The following is a 14,544-nucleotide window of genomic DNA, read 5'->3' as shown; positions in this document are numbered from 1 at the left end:
ATCCTTGATGTGGTTTGGAACATATATATATATATATATCCTTTATTTACCCAGGTAAAATAACTCATTGAGATTAAAATCTCTTTTACAAGAGTGACATGGCCAAGAACGGCAGCATGAACAAAGATACAACAGATAAAACACAGACAATACAGGCAGACAAATACAGCTGTAAAACAAAAATAGAATGGCACATTAGCCAGTCAAATATGCAATATAAAAGAAACTATTAAAATCATTAAAAACTGGCAAAATTTAAAACATCTTCAATTTTGGTATATACTCACATCTACCAATGGTGTCTTGTTCTCTGTCCTTTAAGATGGACTTGAATTCCCCCATAATGATCAATTCTGGGAGTTTCAGCTCCTTCTGTACATTATTCCAAGAAGTGGGGGCAGCATATTTAAAAGCTGTTTTACCCAGTTCTGTTCTTACTTTAGGAACCAGCATCTGAATAAAATCTTGGGAGTGCAGGCCATATAGACTTTGTCTTTCACACATAAAGGTGCAAATGTAAGAGGGAACCAGCCCAAGCAGCGATTTATAAATAAAACCCAACCAGTGGGAAAGTCTGCNATATGAACCGCCAATCACCAAAAATATAGAAAGCATTAAAACGTATTATAAAGAGCATTCGAGCAATGAAATGTGGGGGCCTCTGTGCACAGACAGTCAGAGTTGACTTCTTAACCATTTCCTCACAATACACATTCATCTATAGTGTCACCTAGAAGTTTCTTGACGCCAGGACCATTGTTTTTCAATATATGCCACAATCAACCACGTCTCTTCTTATCATCTGGATATGAATAAGATTTCCTTTATTGCACTATATAAAAAGTTTAACCTGTCCAATGTCTGGCATTATAGACTACACTCATTTCTCATATTCTTGGTGTCTATCTACGCGGGATCCCTGAGTCGTGGCTGATTCCTGTTGTGGGGTCTGTGTCCTGGATCCTAATCATATGTCTTGATCCTGCATCCTGGGTCCTGTGATCCTTAGTCCTGAGTTCTGGATCCTATGTCCTGGATCCCTTATCTGAGTTCTGGATTTTGAGTCCTGGACTTTGAGTCGTGGCTGACACTCCTATCATGTGTGGTATTCCTGCCTGATCTCTCATCTATACTTTCCTCCCTGATCAGGCTTAACACAGGATGTTGACATCCTTGTTGACTTATCTTCTTATCACCACTACATTGCATTTCCAAACATTTAGCAACCTACGCTGTAAGTATATTATGTGTATTATCTCTTCGTATTTCAACACGGCATCTATTGCACGTCTGTCCATCCTGGGAGGAGGGATCCCTCCTCTGTTGCTCTGCCTGAGGTTCCTCCCATTTTTCCCCTTTAAACTGTGGGGTTTCTTCTGGAAGTTTTTCCTTGGGTACGATGTGAGGGTCGTTAGACAGAGGGTGTCGTATTGTCATACTGTATATTCTGTACAAACTGTGAAGTCCACTGGGACAAATGTAACATGTGTGATATTGGGCTATATAAATAAACATTGATTGATTGATTGATTGATTGATTGATTGATTGATTATTCAAAGAAATAAAATAATAGAGAGCAACATAAAAAACATATCATTTAAAAATAATTATATTTTAGAGGATGCACCATTATCATTTGCTTTTGTTAAAAACATTGCTGAAAAACCCCATCATTTGAGGTCGTATGAGTCGCATGTCTTATTGTTTCTATACGCAATGCAGAACCAAACCAGGCAAAACACACGGAAAAAGTACACAAATGACTCATACAATATAAAACCCTTTTTCAGTTAAATACATTATTTGGTTTGTGTACAAGTTGTGTTAAGTAGCGTATTTTTATGTTTCTGACAGCCCTGTGATAAAAACTATTTCACCCTTCATTCATTGATGTATTTATTGTTTACAGGGATCTGTGGCCGACACTGTACGGGGAATCCTGGCACGCTCATGGTTGCATTACAGAGATCAGAGGAGTCATTCAGAACATTTAGCTGCGGCCAACACCAGTTGCTCGACTGCTGAAATGTGACAGACTTCTGTTGATCTCTTTGCACTCAGTACTGGTTTCAGTTCATACAGGGAGCTGCACCTGATATGCCTCGAGTGAGAGAGAAAATCGGACACTAGATCCAGCTCCAAAGATTACACGAGACATTCTGTAGCAATACAAATAAAGAATATTGTTAAAGTACATCATACTGCTTGATATATTATGTTTGCTTGTGTAAAATAATGCATTACACTCTGAAGGCATAACGAGGGGGCCGCTCCTGTTAAGAGTATTTGGCAAAGGTGACATTTAGGATGGCAGGGGAAATAACTGTGTCAAGGGGAGAGGACATGTAAAGATAGTACAGGCTCAGCGCATGTGCATACTGTTGTTTTCCCACTGTAGAAACATCAAACGACAAGTAAAGAGCCCAACAGAAGTCACTGATGGTACAACAATTAAATATTTTCTGCTAAAAATGACTGTAATGCATGTAAAGGATATTGAAAAAGGACATCCTAGAGCCTACATTATATTCAGGGCAGTTACTATAGGTACATAAATACTTATTCAATAAAAATATCCTGTCTGAGAGTTTATTTTATGAATCAGGAGGTCAGTCTCTACAATGTATTGTCCCTTATCAGCTGCATAGCCATTGTAATAATACACATATTGAGACGAGACAAGGTATACCCAAAAAGTGGAGAAATACAACATAAGAAATGCATTTACTGAAATGCTGAGATTGGTGTTTGTGTGCCCTGTTAGGAAACGAAATAGTGCAAACCCATTGGCATTACAAACGCTCCCAGTGCTCCCTGACCTACTTTGCCGTTTGAGCAGATCAAAGATGGAGGGCAATGACAGGGGCAAGCCAGTTTGTTATGAAGCCTAAACAAGGGAAAAGATGGAAGCAGTTGTATAACTGTAAAAATGTCAATGTTAAATAAGCACAGGGGCCTCATAAGTGGACATTCCAATTTGAGCAATTCCTAAATCACCAGTAGAAGTCTTAATTACATATTTTAAGCGAACCCGATTTCAAGATTACTAAAAAAAAAACACATATTTTTCTCTTTGTACAGTACACTCAATAAATACAATTTCTCATGTTCCTACCTATTACATTAGTTTATTATTATACTCGCAGACTTTTAAAACGAAATGTGATACTGGATGTCATGCTGCTATAAATGTAAAGCAGACATTAAAACAGGCCACCACTTTCCCACCCGAGGGGCACATTTACACTACACTATTGACTCCTTGCGACAGCTCTATAAATAGCTCTGCATGCCTGTTTCCTGGGGCTCATGGCGAGGCCTTAATGACAGTCTGTTCACCCTCAAAGGGCAACATGTTCGCCATACTGCCATCTTGCGACAATCTCAAATGATCTCTTTAATGAACAGAGCCAGAAGTCATTGATGGAATCAGGTTGGTGTTGAAACACACCCTTGACACTGATAAAGTTCTTTGGCGCCCGCTTTTCTGGGACAAAGTGACACAGAGGTGTAGCTGTGATGATTCATACTGCCACCGAGATGAAACGGCCAAGATGAAAAGGTGGATATAAAAGGACGGACGTGAAAGGTGGGTGTCTGCAGAGAGCTTACTGATTCTGTTAGTACTTCTGGTGTTTTTCAAAAATGAAACACCAGAACACATCAACTTTTTACTACAATCATATTATTTCTTATGTGAGCACGTTATCAGGATCCTATCCAAAAATAGCACGTTTGAAACTGTTTTCATTGATTTCAGAAGAGAGATTTTCTGTATTTTCTTTTGTTCTACACTCTGCATTAAAATGGGTTGTACTGAGTGATGTCACATATTTCTGTCCACCAATCAGAATTTAGCAACATTTAAATCATGATGATGAGCATTGCTGCCAATCAAATCTGATCAAACTAAACCTAAAGACTCATGAAGAAGCAATTACGTTTGTTGGTTTTATGCAACAATTATATGAGTTATTGTTGATGTTACTTAACCAAGCCCCTTTGAATGTGGGTCCCCAATTGCCTGCTTTGATTGGTTCTGTTATAGCAGAATGTTTAATACAGCGTATTTCTGATATTTATTAGACATCACATGCTAAGCTATATGATGTGTGTTACTGATTTGGGTCACACACAGTTAGAGAGACAATGGTCGTTCTGAATTATCAATAGATGTATTCATTTTAAGTGAGCTGACACCGAGGTTAGAGGAAGTTCAGATAAGGCCTCAGGTTATAAAAACAATTAACCTTTGTTAGTTAACTAATCCTAAGGATGTCATGAGATGATGACGTTTAAACATATACAAGTATAGCTTTCAGAGAGAAAAACATGTGTGGTAGGCTGCATGATAAAATGTGTGTGCATTAAACATGCTTAGGGAAAATGTGTGTGTGTTCATTACAGTGGCTATATATGCTGTATGATTGTTGCTACTGTCGGGGGGCATTTCCGCGATTGGCTGCTGTGGCAGCAGGTGATGTACTTCCCATTATTGTTTGTTTGTTGCAACAACTAAATAATAATTATTGATCAGCTATATCTGTGTTTGTGTTTTATTGATTCCTCTCTGTTTAATTATGTCCTGTTGTGTGAGTGCTGGATCGCCACAACAGTTCTTTTATGTGTTTTCTCTTTCAACCTTTTATTTTGTATAGTTCTTCACACACCTTATATCAACATATAGGTGTTCTTTATTATTTGTTTTATGATGACCCTGATTAACCATGAAATTCGTTAATCTGACAATAAATAAAATTAAGTTTGGTAATTGTGTGAGCACCACATAGACAGTTCTATTCACCTCCATTGCACTGATGAGGCTTGATAGTTAATGTTACTACAAGTAACTGCACCTGTTGTTGTTGACCTTTTAAGCAAATAAACAAGTCTAAAATGATGAATGCATATGAAAATTATGTTTCAATCAAATCACACAATGTGTTATAAACTTAGTTAGTATGAGAGTCATGGTTATGAAAGGGGAAATTCTGTTTTCTGCATAGACCCATAGGGCCAAACACATACCAAAAAGCAGCTTTAAGCCCATGAGGGGGGTGGGGGTGGGGGTTATGTTACATACATTTTGTCTTTTTCAAAGAAACGTTGCATAGTTTGGATACACAACGGAGAAAAACAACGATAAATCATCTCTGGACAAAATCAAACGGGACAAATTCTACATGACCTTCCAGATTTTGCATCTGTTCAGATTTCTCATAAGAAAAAAGAAAATCGGTGAGAAAAACCTCTGGCTTGTTCGAAGGAAACTGGTGTTTCAACGTGTTTCAGTCAATGGTGAGATGAAGGAGTCTGTCACCTGCTGTAACAAGTCCACAGTTTCACATTTTGAAGGTAGAGATTGGTATCCCAGGGGTAGAGATTGGTATCTCAAGGGTAGAGATTGGTATCTCAATGGAAATGGTGCAGCAGTTGAAAAACGATTACAAGTGTGAGATTGGATCAGTAAAGAGGAGCGGTTTGAGCCAATGAATGACACCGATGATGTGTTATGTAACCACTCAAAGAGGTCAGGGAGGCTACGAGCGTGACATACAGCAGCATGACGGGGGGTGTAGAAAGAACAGAATGTGAGATATGGAGGAATCAGTAGGTATGTACAGAAAAGGTGAGACAGGAGCTGAGGACTCCGGGAGATGTTTATCGAGTCCCACAGCTTTGGATAACTTGAGTTTTTGTAGATGAAAACTCATAAATTAGATTACTGGCTGCTGTGTGTGTGTGCAGGGCCGGCCCTAGACTTTTGGGGGCCCTAAGCAAGCTTTGGCTTGGGGGCCCCCCTCACTCTAGCTCGTTCTCACTACACACAACACGGAACCAAGTTTTGTCTTATGATGTTAGCATAAGCACACATATTGTATGAATAAGCATGTAAACACCATGGACCTAACCTCCTCTAGGGGGGTCCTCACCTCCTCTAGGGGGGTCAGGGAGCATGCTGGCCCTGGCCTGATAGAACCACGATTTTATGGGGCCGGAAAAAGAGGGAAAAAGTACCCGCTAGCCGGTGCTACGCTATATGGAAAGGCCACCAAAAACTGGCCTGGCCGCTTATGGACGATTAAGGACGCTTAAACGGGGCTACCCGCTGCAGTGGAAATGCGCCATTAGTGCCCCGGCACTTATTACCCAAGGGCACTAAGTACCAATTGCATTCACACCGGAGTACTTTTCCCTGAGGGAAGATTACGCAAATGAGCCGCTGACGTCACTTCGTCCTCTTCTGCTTTGGGTTTACTGGCAGGCCGCAAACAACTTCACGGCGTATACTGCTACCCGAAGTCCCCGGCCGGAAGTCCCCGGTACTTGTTTGGTACTTTTTTGGTACCACCTCTCTAGCAGGCACTGAAAATGGGGGTAAAAGTTCCTGGCACTAAGTACTCTTTATGGTGTGAACGCGACATCAGGGGTAGCCTACTAACGGAACTAAACGGGAAAGGTACGGGGGAAAGTACTCTGGTGTGAACGCGCCTTATATATATCTGCTATGGTATGTGTTCACTATTTAAAATCTCCTTTTGTCTTTGTTTTGAAGTGCAATGTAAATAAGGTATGCTTCTTTGTTTAATTATGTATTACTTACTTTTTATTATTATTGCTCTGACATTACATTCCACTAGATGAAAGTTAGTTGATATCTAATATTAATTCTATAAAATGCTATTTTTAGGGAAATCCCTTTTCACAATATAAAATATAACATTGTATAGTAGGTCATAGCAGAAAGGGATTTAGTCATTTGGATAATGATACAAATGTATGGGATGTGTTTTGTTGAAATCATCCGGTTTATTACTACCTTAAAGCACTGTCATTACCTTTCAAAATCAAAAAGAAAATATTCTGCGCTCACTTGAATATAAAAAAAAAAACCTGCATCGTCTTTCTGTCTCTCTGCCAAAGTAAAGTTAATATCCAATTATAGCTAATGGATTGTTCTCATAGTTTATTCAGAGCATCCTCCTTCTTTTCCCATTGTCGTTCGCTTCTGGGAAGTTGCTCATGCGGCGCCAGTTATAACTTAGGTAAACTGTTTTGTCTGATGTTATCTCACTAATGACAAAACAAGAAGCCAATCAACAATAGCAAGCATCCGAAGGGAAGAATCATGGGCAGATACATTGTGTCATATCATTAAAATGTACCTTAAAAAAACTGAAAAAGTTAGAGCGAGTATAGAACAATATAACTAATGTATACCTGAGTATTAATAATGTATCCATTCTTTTATTTGTGATATTATTATTACTATTATTTTGTAATTTATGTTTGTATTTGTCATATGTTATGTTAATCTATATGTACCTCATGTGTTTATTTTTGTTATGTATGGTATGTGAATATTTTCTTAAAATGCAAATAAAAAAATGGAATAAAAAAACTGAAAATGTCACCGGTCCTCTTGGAAAGTATATCCTCCTGGTTATGTAATTCTTTGTTTGTTTACCTATTTAATTACAGAGCACCTGTTACATAACAAAAATAATGAATATGGCATGTTGACTACAGTATATGAGGTAAAAATTAAAAGCCACCTAAAACAAGTCCTGTCCCACTAGGCGCCACTTGTTGCATAAATAAACATGGAAAAGGAAGAGAAAGAGGGGGAGGTAGAGGGTTAAGAGGATGCAATCAGGATGAGTGCACAAAAAGTTCATTTGGTGTTTTTAATCTAATTATGCACACACTCCTACCTGTCTTTGTTCTGCATACACACACACACACACACACACACACACACACACACACACACACACACACACACACACACACACACACACACACACACACACACACACACACACACATAATACACATGCACTTTTTTGCTGACTGATCCCCCAGAGAAAATGGAAGGAAATGTTTTCTTACGCACAATCAGTTGATGACGGTGCAATGTTTCCTGTTTTAAAGACCTCTGTCCAGCCGCAGTCTGTAATCCCACTGTATGTCATGATAATGTATCTAAGGTATGAATGAGCCATTCATGGGGTTTTGCTGATCTTTGATGGGTCATTTCTGTTTATGGCTAATTATTTGCCCAAAATAGTGAGATATCAGCCAAGGACAAGATTTACCCAAATTCCAGCCTGTTAATCTGTCTATATACATAACAGCAACACAGGGCTAGTGTCAAAGTAAAACAGTCTCCATCAGCTGATTCACGGCGGTGGGTGGTCATTTGCTGCCACCTGCTGGAGAGGTATGTTTTGGTCTAGAGAGGGAGCGGATTTTTGTTTTGTTTTGTTTGTTTGTTACTTTATTTTATTTGTATTGACAGGACATACTCTTTTTTTAAATTATAATCATAGTCCAATAAAAAGTGTATTGTGTGATGTACATGTTGTGTTCAAAGACTGCAAAAATAAGACCTGTAGGCCCTATGGCTATTAGTTAAAATCGCTTATTTATTTGGTTTGATAAAAGAATGTCCAGTCAAATAAAAACAATGTCCAGTCAAATAAAAATAAAAATGTTGTGTGTTATTTATCTGTGTCTATATTCATTTTTATGAAAACAACTTTTGCTGCAACTTTAATTGTAGGCCTACTGTACTATTTTTTACAGGGTTTAAAAAAATGTAGATTGAAATAAATAAATAAAAAAGTAGATGATGTTTAAAATATGTCGCCCATTACATTTACATAAATAAATAAAGAACTGTAGTTTAGTTTATACTGTGAAATGTACTCCCCACCCGCCCGGCATAGCCCGCGTTAATAATCGAACACACCCAACACAAAGATCTTGCCCATAACCTGAAGCTCAACCAATCCGTGTTGTCCGAGAGAGACCGGGTCACAACTGATTGGCTGAAACCCCAGCCAATAACAATTCACTCACACTTCCGCATTTTTAACCAACATACTTTTTCGTGACGTTAGTGGTGCTGTTGAATCAGAATATTTTTTAAAAACATTTGTTTTGAACGTTTGTTCGTAAAGTTTGACACCAACCTGATAGCTGTAGTAAAGTGAGATGCAGGGTATAAGGTGAGGACTTGATACATTAATGACAGTACTTAATCTGTGTAAATATCGTACGTTCGTTTAAATTATCCATACATGGGAAAATAGCCTAATTGTAGAAGACTAATAAATTAATTACTACATAATAGTGTATGGTAGGTCGTGTTTCTTTAACTTAGTTGAAAGTAAATTAGTATTTGTTCTAAGCATATTTACTTTATATTTTCTTGTGTTACACCCATTCAGCTGCTTGAGTCACCTAAAGTTAAGCAACAGTGATTTCCCAACTTCACAGAAACCTCTTCCGGTCGGCCTGGTCCTCTGCTGAGAGGCTGGAGGACAAAACTGTTGTCATCACTGGAGCCAACACTGGTATCGGAAAAGAGACAGCCATTGACCTGGCAAAGAGAGGTGGGTTTGACACATTATACTGGTCCTCACATCAAATAATAGGATGTATCTAGCTCTGTAAAAGGGACTCTTGTATCATGTAGTGTGTTACCACTTCTAAAATGTGTTGACATTGTTGCTAATATATACCACAACAATATTGAGTATGGCTTCACATCGAGGGAAATATACACATTATTTCCTACCAAAACACTACTAAGCCATAGTCTTGCAACACAGGGCAGCTATACCAAAGAAATAAAGAGGTTGACATTCACAAAAAAAAAAAGATTAACTGCTTAATGTGAAAAATGTGACTGGAATGACAAGTCCTACAAAAGAACAATCAAAGTACATCTATAATATATATTTATAGAGAGCCAAATATCTATATAAAATATCAGATAATAAGACATAGGAATCTGATCAAGCCAGCGATGGTTACCTGAGAGATGTAGACAATGAATTGTACACATTTTGGTCTGTAACCAAACAGTAGTGGAGACGGGTACCAAGCTCTAATAAATTACGAAAGTTAAGGGAAAATATGATAACATTTAAATTACATTAAATATTGTCTAGTAAAATGAATGTGAAACTTATTTGTCCCTCAATGTGAACATAAGTCACACATATTATTATTTATTTCATGTAATTTAATATATTCATGCAGATGCTTCAAACAAGTATACTTGCATGACATCAGTTGGATTGGATTGTAATATCTGCATCCTAAACTGAACATTTCAAAAACTCACTAAATTGAGTTATATTTTCTTTTAAAAGGTCTATGACATAGAAGGAAAAAAAACACACTTCTTACTTCTAAGAGGTTAATAATGTCTCTCCTAATTCCCCTTGATTATTTTTGTAAAAGACACTACACATAATGTACACCTTTTTGTCACAAGGGGGTGCTCTTCACCTGCTTTTATACTCACTGCTGTTTATTCTTCTGTTTAGGTGCAAAGATCATCATGGCGTGCAGGGACATGGAGCGAGGGGAGGCCGCTAAGAAAGAAGTCATCGAAAGCTCGGGCAGCGAAAATGTCCTTTGCATGAAACTTGACTTGGCAGATAGCAAATCGATAAGAGAATTTGCTGAAGCCATCAACAAAGGTTAGCCAATATCATCCTTAGGAATCTGTAAACATTTAAGATCTTTGAAGCCACACACATATAACTTCTTAATATTGTTTTGTACAGATGAGCCGAAGCTAAACATCCTCGTCAACAATGCTGGTGTGATGGTCTGTCCATATGGGAAAACAGAAGATGGCTTTGAGATGCAGATCGGTGTCAATCACTTTGGTACAAAAATAACATTGTGTAGTGCTCTTACGTTTGTTATTATTATTAGTCAATTTATTGAACATGTCAGAAACAAAAACATACAATAATATATATATATTCTCTTTTTTCCTTTTTTTCTCACTCAAATTAATAATTATAACAAAGTACAAAAAATAAATAATAATTCTCAAATAGTCTCTGTCATGTTCAACAGGGGCAAGAAGAAGCTTAAAAAAACTTTTCTGGTCCTACCCCCTCTAGCATATATTTTTCTTATAAATAAAATATTAGGTCATCGTCATCAGCGACATGTTTGTCTTGTTCATTTGTTTGCTTTTTTACAAAACAATCAGAAAGAAATTACTTTTACAATTACAAGAAATAACAACAAATGGGATTTTACACGTCCTGTTCATAACCATTAATGATTTGGCTCCTAAATAATACTTTCAGTTTAGATAGACTTGTACAATATGTGTCATGAGGATAGGACCCAGATAGAGATGTGAGTCAAGCATGGCCTGTCCTTGTCGAAATCCAACACAAAATATATTTGACACCAAAATATTAGTATTATGGAGTCATGTTCTTACTTGTCAAAATCTATTTAATCTGCATTTAGTTGGCGGCTAGGTAAGCAGAGCTAATTGTATCAAAGAAAATACACTATAGATCGTTATACATTGAAATGATAAAGAAGTAAAGATAGCTTTTTTGAACTTTTTTTCAACGGTAATGACAGAACTTTAGCAACATCATTTCCCAAATCTTGGATTGATCAACATGATGCTTTTTCCATTGTCTAGCTGCCCAGTTTTTATGTTTGTTAGTACTGTTTTTTTTACTTTGGTGTAGGTCTCCCGAGCAATTTGTCAGTTACAGTGCCTCTCAGTTGATAGTTAATAGTTTAAGTAGCAATATTCAAATATACTGACATGTAATTGCCCTTATGATCCCAGAGTGTCTGTTTAACTACCCTTAAACTTAGACATTTGTCACTCATCAAAACATCTATTTGATGCAGTGTAGATTCCGGATACAAACCTATTGGTAAGGGATATTCAGCAGCCATTCTGTAAAGTATATGAAGCTTGGAATCTAGATCAAAAGTTAAATTCCTTAATTATTACTTTTGCATTATAAGGTGCCTTTTATCGTTTTCTCAATGTATGAATTGATTGTGAAAGTCATGTCCTTGTTCTCCAGGCCACTTCCTGTTGACACATTTGTTGATTGACCTGATTAAAAGATCAGCACCAGCCAGGATAATCACGGTGTCCTCCATGGCTCACTCCTGGAGCTCCATCAATTTGGAGGACATAAACAGCGAGAAGAGTTACGACAAGAACCGGGCCTACTCTCAGAGCAAGCTAGCCAATGTCCTCTTCACCCGCTCATTGGCTAAGAGACTAGAAGGTGTGTGTCATACCCTCATATCCGTGATTTTATGCATTTGTTGTATTTTCTTTTATTATTCACACACTGTTGTACGGTGACATTAATTTGATGTCTTTCAGGCACAGGTGTGACGACATATTCTCTACATCCTGGAGTCGTGCAGACAGATTTATGGCGTCATCTAAATGCCCCTCAACGGGCCATCATGAAAATAGTCAGTCCTTTCACCAAAAACTCTTCCCAGGGAGCTCAGACGAGCATTTACTGCGCAGTGGAACCATCACTGGATAAAGAGAGCGGTGGATATTACAGGTAGATTTCTGCCACTCATCAAATATTTCTTATAAACAACATCTGATACCATTGTTGAGGTCAACAAGATAACTGAAAGTGAACAAGTAATAAGTAATTGCTTTATTGTCTACAAGTTGTGACAACACTTCAAGAAACAATTCTCCTTTTTAGATAAAACAAATGATAAAAAGGTTTTTGTTACACATTGCATATTAGGGCCATTCAAAAAAAATGATGGAGCTGAGGGAATTGTGTAATATTCCGAGAAGACACTAATCTAAATTAAAGTTGTAAATTAACATTTAAAAGCTCAGAACATTTTTACCAAATTCAGCTATTAAAAACTTAATTCATTCATTTGGGAGCAAAACAACTCAGAAAATAAGCTTCATGACATTAATCTTTAAAATTGTGTCTTTTACTCTGATTTAACCCCCCCATTTTATAAGTTACTTCCTTTTTTTTCAAGATTGGCAATCACAGATCTTATAAAGAACATATATTAACCCAAGCGGTAACATTTTAATTGTGGTATGGGCATTTCAGTCTTACCTTAACATGATATATCTCGTTAGATTTGTTTTTGACCGGCACTATATAACAGATAGATGGCTTTGTTTATTACCCATCATACTTAGAAAAGCAGACACTGTTATGTTTTACTTGCAAATGACATACTTTTCCACTACACAATAGTTGGCTTGTAGATAAGATTGTATTAACAAGAAAGCAAGAACTTACTATTTCCCAATAAGTTATTACCTAAGATACGTTTTAAATAATCACTTTCAAGTTAAGAAATATGGATTGAATACTGTCTGATTGAGCCATAAACTCATTGTGTATTAAATAACCTGTATTGAATGTATGAAAGAGATGATTTATTAATATTTAACGCCATTCTTACATCTTGTAATTTGTCTTTTCATACAGCGACTGTGCTCCTGCCAACTGTTCAGCAGCTGGCAAAGATGATGTCGTGGCGCAGAAGCTGTGGGATATGAGCTGTCAGATGTTGTCGTTAACATGGGAATAAGCAACCTGGATTTAGAATAAGTGTTGCTTTTTCTCAATATGTTTCAATGATAGTCTTCCATTAAAGACATTTCCTAATCAGCACTTTTTCAGCACTTCTTAGGGGTTTCTGTTTAACATAACATAGAGTATTTGCACAAAATGGCATTACTTCCTATTAAGTAAATACTAATATACCATGTAATGTATGTAAACAAAGTTTGATTTGAAGTACTTTTCTTTTCCTTTTTACAATACATTTTTAATAATATTTTAGGAAAACTGTGGAATAGTTCACTTAATGTTTTACATTTTTTAACTGTATTTTCTGCTATTAAACCTGGTGTTGACCAATCAATTATTTTTGTTTTGTTCCTTCCTGCACATCATTTCAATTAACTGAATACGAAAGGGCATATTTTTGGCCACCTTCATACTTATTTACAATAGAAAAGAGAAACGGGTAGCACCACATATTTTGGTTTAATATCTGCTATTGCTTATATTTCGTTTGATAGATTTATGTTTGAGAATAAAAGTAGCTTACACTTGAAAATTCAACTGGAAAGCAATAAGCCAATCACATTATTTTGTGATTGGCTTTTAATTACATTTCCTGGCTGTCGTTACAAATTGATCTCAACAAACGTGTGGAAATTAACCAAACCTAAATAAAGAAAAAAAAATGGTGGCAAGGAACCATCCCTTTGCCCATTACTCCTGTTCTCTTTGTGGAGTTTTTGGCAATCTTTCAACTCAAAGGTGATGTAACTGTTTATATTAGTTTATAGGTTGTAACAGGTTGCCGTACCTAACACTTCCCCAACAATTTCGCACTGATCTTTGCTTGATCAGGTTGTGATAAAAACACCCCAGTCAATAACTTTAATACCGCACTATGATCTTTGTGACTTTAGTGGACTGATAAGGGCAATGAAATAGAGATTACAGCAAAACCCTTTATATGACGGGGATGGAAACTACGACAAGACTTGCATAGAGCTCCCTGAACGCTGGTAATAGACGAGTTGGGATTGCGGATAAATGCTCTCCGCAGACCCATTCTCACAGCGTTCTAAACCTTTTTCTTACTCAATATCAAGCCACACTTATTGTTTTTACTTCGGCTGTGAGTGTTTGTGTGTGCTCAAGATGAGTTTCGCT

At 37.1% G+C, this 14,544-nt stretch overlaps 1 protein-coding gene across 1 annotated transcript; it reads left to right on the top strand.

The window, feature by feature from the left end:
* The first annotated feature begins 8,864 nt into the window (after positions 1-8,864).
* LOC104942382 (retinol dehydrogenase 11-like) lies at positions 8,865-13,757 on the top strand. The gene is made up of 7 exons (XM_010767596.1): positions 8,865-9,015; positions 9,287-9,402; positions 10,345-10,500; positions 10,588-10,692; positions 11,881-12,090; positions 12,192-12,384; positions 13,300-13,757. Exons 1-7 carry the CDS (start codon positions 9,002-9,004, stop codon positions 13,400-13,402), a joined length of 897 nt encoding a protein of 298 aa, XP_010765898.1. The 5' UTR covers positions 8,865-9,001; the 3' UTR covers positions 13,403-13,757.
* Positions 13,758-14,544: the final 787 nt, after the last annotated feature.

This window comes from Notothenia coriiceps, unplaced genomic scaffold (genome assembly GCF_000735185.1).
Source record: "Notothenia coriiceps isolate Sejong01 unplaced genomic scaffold, NC01 NC01_scaffold00004486, whole genome shotgun sequence".
Taxonomy (NCBI): Eukaryota; Metazoa; Chordata; class Actinopteri; order Perciformes; family Nototheniidae; genus Notothenia; species Notothenia coriiceps.
Note: the sequence above shows the minus strand (reverse complement) of the source record. Positions and strands in the feature narration are given on the sequence as shown.

What these genes read in the sequence shown, in the direction of transcription:
- LOC104942382 (XM_010767596.1), top strand. An exon ending in CATTGACCTGGCAAAGAGAG is followed by an intron (nt 9,403 to 10,344) that starts GTGGGTTTGACA and finishes TCTTCTGTTTAG; the next exon opens with GTGCAAAGATCATCATGGCG. An exon ending in GATCGGTGTCAATCACTTTG is followed by an intron (nt 10,693 to 11,880) that starts GTACAAAAATAA and finishes CTTGTTCTCCAG; the next exon opens with GCCACTTCCTGTTGACACAT.